Source organism: Oncorhynchus mykiss, chromosome 7, assembly GCF_057628025.1.
Source record: "Oncorhynchus mykiss isolate SJ-2025 chromosome 7, ASM5762802v1, whole genome shotgun sequence".
Classification (NCBI taxonomy): Eukaryota; Metazoa; Chordata; class Actinopteri; order Salmoniformes; family Salmonidae; genus Oncorhynchus; species Oncorhynchus mykiss.
In genome coordinates, this window is record NC_143028.1 from 42215913 (window position 1) to 42229437 (window position 13525).

At 45.3% G+C, this 13525-nt stretch overlaps 1 protein-coding gene across 5 annotated transcripts in view; it reads right to left on the reverse strand.

Moving 5' to 3' along the window:
* Nucleotides 1-13525, reverse strand: part of LOC110527914 (protein NDRG3) — a 69912-nt gene that overhangs the window by 29377 nt on the left and 27010 nt on the right. For all 5 annotated transcript variants that reach the window (XM_021609520.3, XM_021609522.3, XM_090241025.1 and 2 more), the window contains exon 2: nucleotides 1444-1515. In XM_021609520.3, coding sequence (XP_021465195.1) covers nucleotides 1444-1500 — 57 coding nt within the window. In that variant the 5' untranslated portion in view covers nucleotides 1501-1515. The remainder of the gene's footprint in view (nucleotides 1-1443; nucleotides 1516-13525) is intronic.

Consider the following 13525-nt stretch of genomic DNA (forward strand, 5'->3'; position numbering starts at 1 on the left):
ACTAGGCAAGTTGGTTAAGAACAAATTCGTATTTACAATGACGCCCTACCCCGGCCAAACCCTAACCATGCTGAGCCAATTGTGCACCGCCCTATGGGACTCCCAATTGTGATACAGCCTGGAATCGAACCAGGGTCTGTAGTGACACCTGTAGCACTGAGATGCAGTGCCTTAGACCGCTGCTCCACTCGGGAGCCCTACAGTATTTTAGAAAACACGACTATGGGAGTTTCAGTATACATGCACTGGCTGATTGACAGACAAAATATGCTATCCCATCTATCTCATTACCGTCTGTATGTCCTCACGTCTATCCGGCAGGCTCCTGTGAGTGTCTGCTTGGTTCTTAATGAGGTGGCCTGGCCACTAGATGGAGTGAGTGGTCAGCCATAAACCCATTCATTCAGATGAGCTCATGATTCTGCCTTACTTCCTTCAACCGGTCCACAGCCGAGATACTGTATATATTGACAAGGTGGTCTTGTCTCTACCCTAACAATGGGAGTTGTTGTCCCAAAGGAGGGAAGGCAGGCGGTCTGCTTAACATGGACAGATAATGACGGGAGTGAACCCTCGCACTTCTCCTCTTCTTCTCTTTCCACTGCCAGCCCACTTCACCAGCACCACTGTCAGGTGATAAATGGCCTGTTCAGCCCATGATGCATGGCACAGCACCCTCTGCCTCAACCTATACATCAACTTATTTCCTGTGAAGCAGAGAGTCTACAGGGCTCTACGCTGACCTTTGTTTTACAAGGAGCACGTATTCGCCTGAGTTTAAAAAACGTAGATGTACACAAAGACATTTAGGAGCACAATGCAAAATATTTGGGGTAATAAAGCTAGAATCTGTCATTTTTCTAGGCGTACTGGTGCTCCTAAATTAAAATTCCAGGTCGCACTGGAACTGTCTGGAACAGAATATCCCCCTCTGGGTTTAATAGCGGTCAATTTACACAGATGGGCTGACTTCTCTCTCCAAGGCAGGCTCGGAGCTCATGCCCTCCCTGATGCTGCAGTGTAGACTGAGGTCCTAGAGGAACCGTGGGAAGAAAGCTTTGATCTGCTGGATGTTTTTTCCCTCTCACCTGAATCTTTCAAGCTCACAAAAAAAGAGCAGTTTATGCTAGCTTCCCCTTTCATCTTTTCCCCCTCTTTCCTCCTCTCCCTCCATCTCTCTCTCTATCCTCTGTTTTTCTCTCTCTCGAGCCTAACTCCATCTCTTGCTTTTTGTTCTTCTATTGACTCTTCCCTCACTACAGTGAAGCTGAGATGATAAATAATTCACTTTGATGAACAGCGCTCTGGAGTGGGGAGCGAGGCACTGTTCACGCTGGAGACAAATACAGAATAAGTCTCTGTGTGTCATGTATAGGCAACATTCTGCACATCTGTCTGTGTATGTATAAATCTTCCATGCAAGTGGTCATCTCATCCTCTCACCTTATTGGTCAGCAGGGGCTTGATCTCAGTCAACTGCACGTCCTGTAGCTCATCCATCCTTCTGTCTTGTCACTACGCCACAAAGAGAGAGATAGACAGAGAGAGAGAGAGAGAGAGAGAGAGAGAGAGAGAGGAGACAGAGAGAGAGACAGACAGGTGTATTTCTTGTCTTCCTCTCTGAGCTACACATGGCATACATAGCACATCTTCAGAAATTCGAGCTGCACAATTATAGCACATGCAAATAATAGTCTTTGTATGATGGTATGTGTCAATGCAAACACAAAGAAGATCTGAGAGACCCCTGCTGTGTCGATAAGATGTTCAGATTCATGTCAGCCTCTCGCTATTAGTTAACATGGGAGCAGTTAGTAACGACACATCAGGCTGATTGATCTGTTTCTGTGGGATGAGAGAGGCAGGCAGCCGTGTGTCATGCCCTGTCATTTCTCCCCTGGGACTCTCCTGAACAGACCTGAGCTGTGTCGCCGTGACACACGTGATGAGGAGGATGATGATGATGATGATGGAGCTGAGGGGTTCAAGAGAATTCTGACTGTCTGTGTAAAAGGTGATTCTATCCTTTCATAGTTTATACCCAGGGACCAGACAGGCAGGGAGAAAGGCAAGCAGGGATACCACACAAGTCCCTCCTCATTTGTTTTCACCTTGAGGATTCAGTTTGTCCTGGCAAACAATTACACCGAGAGAGACGACGCCCGGGCGGCACGCAATCACCCCCACCAGAACCCAGCCCCTTTTACCCCATCGCCGCCTGCTCAAGGTGAGGACCTTAATGGTGTTCTGTTACCTGGCTCTCTGAGAGACAAGATCAGGTTACGGATAACAGGAGATATCATCTAGGGGCCTTCTCTTAGGTCAATGCTTCTAACAACAGAATAAAATAAAACTGAGCCCATATCGGAACTAACTCTCACCTATATTTTTTGTATACTCATATTAAAAAGCTCAAATAACAGAACAATTGCTCTAAAAATGTACAGTACAAATACAGTGAAGGCTGGTCTTCAAAAAAAAAGGCCATGGGTATTGGATTGACAACAGCCAATGGGAGTTCCAGTACTACAATCACTTCCTGTGTCCGGGCCCGCCTCGGACAACCTTGAGCTGAGGTAGCATTTAACCTTCAGGGTGGGTTGGTGATTTGCTTGGACTGCCTGGAACTCAGCCAACCAGAACAGCTCCACTCCACAGATTACGTCATCCCAGTTTGAGTCAGCAGGAACCATTAGGCTGTTCTTAGACCTGCTATAGTGCATGACCAGTGTAAAGAGCCTCCGTCTGATGAGTGAAATATAATATACATAACATAATATATCCCTGTGGCAAGACTTCACTGTCTTCCTGAAACAGACTGGACGTTCCATCACATAAAAGTAAGCAAAACGGTAGTTTAGGCCTGCACATCAAGCATCGACGGTACTTAGCAGGGTGAAAATATGCCCAGCAATCCTGGTTTGACAAATCCGGCTCAAAGGAACTAAATAATATTTTGACAAGAAGCTGGAAAAAAGAAAAACAAATATTCTGCATGCTTGAGCGGATTGGCTGGATAAATCCAACACTTCCTCTGGCTGACACAGAAAGTGGGCCGGTAGCAAAGGCCAACTGTAATCATAGCCTTCTAAATCGGCTAACGCAGCCCCCAGGGGGCAGGGTCAGGCTTATACCCAAATGACAGACAAACAGCTTCATTTCACACCTCAACTCCTTTGACCCGTACTGGGTTACCTGACAAACAAACCTCAAATGCTCTTGGAAATTCCATGGTAAATGGAATTACACGGAGACCCAGATTTTTCACTTTAAAAATGAATAATAAACAAAAACCATTCATTTAAACATTTAACAAACCACAGAACTCCATGCACAATGACTACTTTTAACAATTTCCACTGAATATTTGATAAAAAACATACTGTGCCGATACAAAGTTTGGTAACAGAATAACAGGGATATTTTACAGTTAATGTATTTTGTACTATATTTTACAGTTAATGTATTTTGTACTGTATTTTACAGTTAATGTATTTTGTACTGTATTTTACAGTTAATGTATTTTGTACTGTATTTTACAGTTAATGTATTTTTTTTTTACTGTTTAAATTGTTCGAAGTAGTCATTGTGCAGAGAGTTGTATGGTTTGTTAAACTTTTGTTTGGCATACAATTGGCATAATTCAGTTATCGTGGAATTGCCCTCTCTCATTTGGGGGGGTGGGGGGGTGGGGTAGGGGGGGGGGGGGGGTGGGGGTGTAAGTCCCTAAGAGCTATCCCACAATAGGAAGTGGTATTGTATTTTATTGTACTGTATATTGTCTTTGGCCCGACCCTGTCCCACGTTAACTATAAGAACACCAGGTCACGTCTAGACACCTCCGTCTCCAACAGATTCACATTCTACTATACGCAGTGTGCTGCGGTTGCCATAGAGACAAAGCCAGCGATGTTTATTCTAAGCTAGGAGCCCCTTGGGACAGATGAGAGCCAAAGAGACAAGGGGAAGAGATAGACTGTAATGGGAGGAACAGATTGGGGCAGTGTAGGTCTGGAGAGAGACACTAAATCATCTAACTCCTTCCCTGTGGTCACATTCATCCACAGTGCCATGTAACACACTTCAGATACAGTCATTCAGAGATTATTCAGGCAATGAGAGTTAAGAGGAGATAGCCTAGAGGACAGATGGATAGACAAAGCATGTGTTTGCTCTCTGTGGACACATATTTGACTGAGAGTCCATTAGAGAGATGGTCACATTTGGTTAAATGCCTCTGACATCAGATGAAGAACATGACAAGTGCATGGATAACTATGGAGGAAGGGGGAAGGGGAAATGTCGGAAACAGCTAAAACAGTACAATGAGGTGCATAACTGTCTGGAAAGCCTGACTGGTGGTGGATGATGGATATTCTGAATACAGTATGGCTATCAACTCTCTCGTGGATGAAAAGGTTAAGGAGATGCAGGGACACACACACAGACACAGTAGCTGTTCTCGTGGTCAATTTGAGCTCTCAGCACGCTGCTCCCAGTGCCTTCTCCTATCAATGTTAAAAATCCCACCACACTGCAACAGAGACTTGGGACCGAGTGCTAGGAAAAACATCACTGGAGATCATGTCTGAGAAAAACCACAGCCACAAAAATGAAGAAAGCTCAGGTCTTCACCCCAGCTACCAGGCAATATACTACTAAAGTCCTGGCAATATACTACTTCATAGGAATTAAAATAGTCCTATTTTAAAATGTCTGACTGTGTATTCCTCTGTTCCCCATCTTCCATCCTGTGTGACTGAAAGTCCACTGGTCTAAAGGAGAATCCACCATTGATGCCCTGCCCTCTGACCTGGGCTAGCTGGGGGCCAGAGGTGTTATTAGCTTTAGCCTAGTGCTGAGACACACACGCCAGCGCGAAACAAAAGGGAGTCCTGTAGCCGCCTTGTCAGCAGCCGGTGCTGAATGATCGATGGAGAGGACGCATTCACACTCCTCCCCCTCTCCATCTATCTATCTCCATCTCACCTTGAAGAGCAGTGCAGTCTGGGAGAGGCTCCAATGATGGGTCACATTTGTCTGAGAACCTAGTCATGATGCTGACTCTGAGGTAGCCTTCCTTAAAATGGCATCATGGTGACCCTGAATTATTCCCCTACATGTTGCCATGGTGACCTTATTTCTACCTACCTAGACATCGCCATGGAAACCCTAGGCCTAGGGTAACCTACCTAGATACCACCATGGTGACCCTAATTTGACCTACCGTATTGTCACAATGGTGACCCTGAGTTAACTAACCTGCCTGTATGTTACCATGGTGACCCTGATTTGACCTACCTTAAGGTCCCCTATGGCTGAAGGATCTACTGCAAGAGCAGGGCCCTGGCAACAAGCTGAAATAGAGGGACTGTCTGTTTTCTGGCTGTCCCGTTTCATTTTGGGTCAAATAACTTTAATGACCGTCCCAATTAAAGAACAGAGTGTGTGTGGGGAAGGTGTTTTGGATTGGTAGTCAGGCATTTAAAAAAGAAAACGAGGAAAACAAGCCAAGCCAAATTCCTGGGATGCGCACGCTGCCCTCCCAGCCAACAATTGATACCAGATCCCATGCCTGCTTTCTTTTATGTGACTCAATGGTCCTGTCATGGCCACCTTCTGAAAAGTACAACTAACTTTTTTTTTTGACCTGTGTTCAAACCAGGAAGATTTCACTAAAAACATCTTCCCTGGCTGCTCCACATCAGTGCCCTCCTCCACACTGTTTAGAGCGCTTAGTCTGTGTATAACTTAAAGTTGGTGCATTCATGTTAAGGTGGCTAGGTGAGACAACCACACATATTTATATTTATATCTTAGCAGACACTTATGCAGAGCGATTTACAGGAGCAATAATGGTTCAATTCCTTGCTCTTGGGCACGTCGACAGATTTTTGCATAGTCAGCTCGGGGATTTGAACCAGGAACCTTTTGGTTACTGGACCAACCTCTTAAACACTAGGCTACCACCCAGCTCACAGTCATCCTTACAACCTTTCCTCAATAAAGCAGCTATCAGCCAAATTAGTGCTAGTGGCAAAAGACACATGCGAGTGTTAGTGCAAGAAAGGCATAATCCACCCCAGAGTATAATTGTGTGAAATGAAGAGATTTTCCCTCTAATTCTCTGACCAAAAGTAGCAGCCTGGGTTAGAGTGTTAGGAATAATCTGAAACCGAGCCCACACAATGCCAAGCACTTCTCTGGATCTTTCAAGGATTAACAGCCAAATACACAATACATTGTTCATTTATAATGACTTCGATGTCTAAACCTGTCACTTTCATATTGGAAAACACAACCACACAGACACTCTCAGAGATTTAATTTCCTGACCCTCCTACAAGCAATAACTCAAAACACAGTCACCGGTGTGTGTGTGTGTGTGTCAGAGCAGGTCAAGGCTCAGTTCATTATCAGAGCCCTCACTGGCACACAGCAGTCTCTGCGCTTATCTGTCTGCCAAAAGGGGAGCCTCATCCCCCTCTCTAAAGTCACTAAGGACGGGGCAACCCTGTCGTATTCAAATAAAACACAGGTGCACACGCACACACACACACACACACACACACACACACACACACTCTGTCAAGTCTCTCTCATTCGGAACATCCGCTGCAAGACATCTCTCATTATTCTTAGAGGGCTTTTAAAGAATTGCATTATTCCTTTGCGGGGGTACTTTATCTGCTAATGTACTTATGATATTAAAAAAGGCATTTCCCATATTGATTTAAGACCTCATATCAGTTGGCATCATCAGCAGGTTTCCAATACACCCCCCTCCCCCCAACATGCATGCGCACAAATCTTTACGTCACAAATTCTAAGGGATGCTAGTTTTACTACACTAAAAAACCTGTCCAGCAGTCTACTTTGGTGTCACTGTCGAGCCCTCTTTTTTTCCACTGCAAATAGCAAACTGGAAAAGTCCATTTATACATTAAATCAAAGGAAGTGTGCGTCTAAACCATAAATACTGCATCATGACATGTAGATCCTGAGTGTCTTTGAGAGCCGATTGTATGAGGGCAATTCCACGATAACAGAATCATGCTGAGACTCACTTTAAAATCTATTTCATAACCTACAAACCATACAACTCTATCCACAATGACCACTGTGAACAATTGACTCAGTAATGAATAAATAAAAAAACATTTTCTGGTAACAGAATTACGGTAAAATCTCCCTTTTACTCTGTTACCAAACAGAAGCACAGTTCTTCCTGTAAATGTGTTTTCATAAAATATTCAGTGGAGATTGTTAAAAGGAGTCATTGTGCATAGAGTTCTATGAAATCTATGGTTTTTGTTTGGTATACATATTAAAGTGAAAAAGTCTGAGCGTAATTCCATTACCATGGAATTGCCCATGAGTAAGTCTTTCCATGTTCTCAGTGTGTAGCCTACATCCTCAGCCTCTCCCGACTCAGGGACGTCTATTTTGGTGTTCATGTATAAGTCATGTGGTGGACTGAGCACTACACTGCATGCATATCACTTATAGGGTGATGTGATTTGATTCTGCAGTGTCTAATGCTCTCTCTGAGGCCAGAAATGCAATGATACCCCTGTTACATCAGGGGGGGGGGGGGGGGGGGGGGTTGATTATAGAGCATGAAGATGGCACAGAACCTCTGACTCAACACTAGCGGTGGAAAACGCTCTACTTGTATGTATTGTTCTCATGACGTTATACCCACAGATTGAAATAGAACAAAAAAAGACTCTGCCAGGGAAACAATCCGGAGGTGTATCTGACGTTCCAAAGGATTATTAAACAGATTCAAAATCAGGGAACGGAGACGCTGCCCTTCCATTCTGACAATGGCAACTGGCTTGCATTATCATTATTGGTAAATCAATACGACCCAACACAGCCCTCACAAAACGCACAGGGGCAACTTAAAAAATATATACTACTGAGCGGAATGACAACAGATGAATGACTCCCAATAAATCTGCTACAATCTATAACATTGTCCAGGACACTACCAGTGCTGCTACTCCTGCTATATATAAGGCTGGATGGGCCGGCTGACGTGTCTGTTCGAAGTGCTGCTAATAGAATCTCGACAGTCTGTGTTTGAACGCCCCACTCCACCATGTTCACAGGCTACCCCGCCAAGGAGCCGGATAGGGACGGTCTGTGGGGGATTCCTAGCACAGCTTACTTGTTCATACAGGAGTGGAGAGGCAGGACAGAGGGAGGAGGGAGAGGCAGAGGTAAAGAAAAGGGTAGAGAGCGAGAGAGAGAGCATGAGAATGCAGATGAGGCGGGGTTCATGTGAGAGTTGTGCCACGGTGAACCTTACTCCAGATAACAGGTTTACAGGACCCAGGTCTGGTGTAGTGTAGACACACAAGTCTGGTGTAGTGTAGACAGACACACAGGTCTGGTGTAGTGTAGACACACAAGTCTGGTGTAGTGTAGACAGACACCCAGGTCTGGTGTAGTGTAGACAGACACCCAGGTCTGGTGTAGTGTAGACAGACACCCAGGTCTGGTGTAGTGTAGACAGACACCCAGGTCTGGTGTAGTGTAGACAGACACCCAGGTCTGGTGTAGTGTAGACAGACACCCAGGTCTGGTGTAGTGTAGACAGACACCCAGGTCTGGTGTAGTGTATACAGACACACAGGTCTGGTGTAGTGTAGACAGACACACAGGTCTGGTGTAGTGTAGACAGACACACAGGTCTGGTGTAGTGTAGACAGACACACAGGTCTGGTGTGGTGTAGACAGACACACAGGTCTGGTGTAGTGTAGGCACACAAGTCTGGTGTAGTGTAGACAGACACCCAGGTCTGGTGTAGTGTAGACAGACACCCAGGTCTGGTGTAGTGTAGACAGACACCCAGGTCTGGTGTAGTGTATACAGACACACAGGTCTGGTGTAGTGTAGACAGACACACAGGTCTGGTGTAGTGTAGACAGACACACAGGTCTGGTGTAGTGTAGACAGACACACAGGTCTGGTGTGGTGTAGACAGACACACAGGTCTGGTGTAGTGTAGGCACACAAGTCTGGTGTAGTGTAGACAGACACCCAGGTCTGGTGTAGTGACTATTTCTCTAAAGGACTCTGAACCAGTAAAGCGCACATACATGTCAGTGCCCAGGCCACTGTATCAGGAGATGAAGGGTTACATTTATGACCTCATAGTCCAGGGCTGGGTTAGGAAGTCAAACTCTTCATATTCTTCACCTGTCGTGTGCATTCGTAAGAAGAACGGGACCCTCCGGTTGTGTATAGATTACAGAGACCTGAACAGAAAGACACATCCCGACCGCCAGCCCATCCCTCGGGTCCAAGACATCATGGACAGTTTAGGTGGTAATTCCTGGTTCTCCCTCTTAGATCAGGGGAAAGCGTATCACCAGGGGTTCATCTCTGAAGAGAGCAGACCACTGACCGCATTTGTGACACCGTGGGGACTCTATGAGTGGATACGTATGCCATTCGGCCTCATGAACGCTCCTGCAGTTTTTCAGCGGTGTATGGAGGAGTGTTTGGAAGGGCTCCGGGATAACATCTGCATTCCTTATCTGGACGACACGCTAGTTTCAGTAAAACATTCAGCGTCTCAGAGAGTATGGCATTAAACTCAAACCAAGTAAGTGTGATCTCTTTAAACCCCAGGTCCGTTATTTGGGCAGAATAGTGTCTGCAGAGGGCAGCCGAGTTGACCCAGCCGATTTCGAAGCAGTAAGAGCATTGAAAGAAATCAGACCAGAGACTGTGGGCCAGCTCAGAAAAATGCTTGGTTTACTCACTTACTACAGACAGTACATCAAATACTTTTCTAGGAGTGCCAGCTGCCTGTATGACCTCCTGAAAGCAGATTCAGAGAAAATACCTGACCACCCACGGAAAACAAAAACAAAGAATGTAAGTCATGTGGTGCCCTCAAACAAGCCAATCTTGTGGACTGACCAGCATCAACAGGCACTTGAACAGCTGATTGAGTGTTTGCTTCACCCGCCAGTTTCAGCCATTTGTTGTACACACTGATGCGTCACACCAAGGCTTGGGAGCAGTTCTTTATCAAAAGCAAGAGGGGAAGCTTAGGGTCATTGCTTATGGCTCTCGAACCTTAACAGCAGCGGAGAAGAACTATCACTACCACTCGAGCAAGCTAGAATTTCTAGCTCTAAAATGGGCAATCACTGATAAGTTCCATGACTATTTGTACTATGCTCCAACCTTCACTGTATACAGCGATAACAACCCGCTCTGCTACATTCTGTCTACTGCAAAACTGAACGCAACCACTTCCAGGTGGGTTGCAGACTTGGCTGATTTCCACTTTACAATAAAGTACAGGCCAAGCAGAGAGAACGGTGATGCAGATGCTTTGTCAAGGATGCCACTGGATGTAGAGTCACTGATGAGAGAATGTTCTGAAGAGCTTCCACCAGACACCATCGCCGCCACGATACAAGCAGTTGAGGTACAGAAAGAGGCTGTTGTACCTTGGTCATTTTCAGCTGCATCTATGTCAGTATCAGCTGAAGGTGAGACAACCACTGCAACAACCAGCTCGATCCCAAAAGATGGGATAAGAGAAGCACAAGAATCTGATCCGGTCATCCGTCCTGTGCTCAATTTCAAACTCTGGTTCCAAACCGCCAGTTAAAGAGCAAAATAAATTCAGTCCAAAGACAAAATGCCTATTCAGAGAATGGGACAAATTGACAATAGACAGTGATGGCATTCTGTACAGAATCACTATAGCCTGCAAGCAGTTAGTTCTACCAGAGCAGTACAAAGGTAAAGTGATGGAAGAGTTGCACAATAACATGGGACACCAAGGTACTGACCGCACTGTATCACTAGTACGTGACCGCTTCTTCTGGCCATATATGCAATCTGACATCGAGCACTATGTGACTAAAACTTGTAGCTGTGTCAAGCAGAAAAAGCCAGCCCATGCAACAAGAGCTCCTCTGACAAACATTGTGACAACACAGCCATTTGAACTGGTATGTATTGACTTCCTTCATCTCGACAGATGCAAAGGGGGATATGAGTACATCCTCGTGATTGTTGATCATTTTACACGTTTCACTCAAGCCTACGCCACCACATCAAAGTCAGGTAAAACTGCTGCAAATCTCATCTTCAATGACTTTGCCCTGAAGTTTGGGTTCCCGTCCCGCATCCACCATGACCAAGGGGGAGAATTTGAAAATCAGTTGTTCCATCAGTTAAAGAAACTCAGTGGCATGGCGGGGTCCAGGACAACACCCTATCACCCGATGGGAAACGGTCAAGCAGAACGCATGAACAGAACATTGTTGCAAATGTTAAAGACACTAACTGAGACACAAAAGTCAAATTGGAAGGAGTCTCTGAACAAACTGGTTTATGCCTATAACTGCACCCGTTGCGAAGTGACTGGCTATTCACCATTTTATCTTCTGTTTGGGAGATCACCCAGGCTTCCAGTTGATATGTTCTCTGGATTGTGGACAGAGGCAGGTTCCAGTAACCAGCGAGAATACGTGGAGAACTGGAAACGAGGGATGGAAGAAGCATACGCCATTGCAAATGAAAATGCTCAGAAAGCCGCTGAAAGAAGTAAGAAGTACTATGACACTAAAGTTAGGAGTTCAGTGCTACAGCCTGGCGAGCGAGTTCTGATTAAAAACCTGACACCAAGAGGAGGACCAGGAAAACTCCGTAACTATTGGGAAGATACAATTCACACAGTGGTGAGACAAATGGGTTCAGACCTGCCGATTTATGAATTGAGACCAGAAAAGGGTAGGGGACGCTCCAGGGTCCTGCACAGAAACCTGCTCATGTCCTGTGACCACTTACCTTTTGAGACACAACCAGAAATGACCAAAGTGGACAAAAGTCAGAAAACGAGGAGACACCAGCCTGCATCACAGCCTCTAGATTCTGATGAAGACAGCGGGGATGAATATGACCTTCATCATGAGCCGCTACAGGTTCCCACATCTCCTACAGTACCTGCGGAGAGGAATGCTGAACCAGCGAGAGAGTGGGAACACAGGCCCCTAACAGTGAGACAGACAGTTGCAGTGCCAGTCCCTGATACGCTACCAGCACAGCCTCTTGTTGAAAAGCGGCTGGAGGAGACAACAACAGTTAAAGACCTGCCTGCTGAGGAGATGAACTTGCCTGCTGAAAATTTGCCTGATGGTCGTCCACCAAGTGCCTTTCCTTCATTAACTGATGCTGCTGAACCTGAGGAACCAGCCTACCAGCTGCCACAAAGAGAGAGACACCCTCCAAGACGTATCACCTATGATCAGCTTGGTATCCCTTCCTGCTACAGTATACAGCCACAGCCACAGTTGTTCCCTGTCTACTCTGCACCAGGACTGGTTCCATGGCTGCCATCACTACAGCAATGTTACTTTCAGCCACCTTACATGTATGGGCTTCAGCAAACATGAGGCTACAGAGTTGACATGTTTGACCATGGACTACTGTCTGATTTCACAGACTGTCAAAAGAGACAATTTGCAGACTATGCATATAGATCATTAAAATTGATGGACTGTTGATCAATAGTATGAGAAAAGACTGCTTATGTTATATAGCTGGTCAACAGATATGGACTGTGAATATAACTTGTTAGTTATATTTGAACTGTGACCCTTGACCTCTGCTCAAGTACTACCTTACAGAAGAGGATTTTCTAGGTCCAGTGCATACGGACTGTTGAAGACAATGTTGGTAATGTTGGGACAACATTTATTTTGTCAGGGAGAGTGTGACAGGTTAAAGGAAATATTCATAGCCTGTTATACATTAAAAAGTATTAGTAAGTTTATAGTATGTGAGGATCGTAAAACATCTAAGGTTAAAAAGATGCATTCAGTATTAGTTGATAGAGATGAATAACATTCATATAACGTTAAAATCTGTCAAAGGGTAAGAATTGAGAGTAATGTGTAAACGTTATATTGATTACTTTATTTTGTGGTGCCTAAAAGTGTTAATCTGTGATCTACGAAATGCTCTTAATCTATGAGCCGGAGATCGATTGCTCTGGTCTCCACCCATATTCCTGGGGAAATTGCGGTCTTTTCTCATTACAGAATACAACACCGTATCACGCTCGTGATTATTTCTCCCCTGTTTTCAGGGGCGTAACATATACAGACACACAGGTCTGGTGTAGTGTAGACACACAGGTCTGGTGTAGTGTAGACAGACACACAGGTCTGGTGTAGTGTAGACACACAAGTCTGGTGTAGTGTAGACAGACACCCAGGTCTGGTGTAGTGTAGACAGACACCCAGGTCTGGTGTAGTGTAGACACACACCCAGGTCTGGTGTAGTGTAGACACACAGGTCTGGTGTGTCTACATTACAGGGCAGAACACTGGCCCAAAGATGGATGACAGAACCACAAGGTCATCGGTACATGTTAGTGTGACAACTAAACAGCAAGGCTCACACTCAGAGATAACCAAGACACTGTCACAAACCCATTCTCTCTGCGAGATTATTAAATAGGAACAAATGCAAGGTGGTATT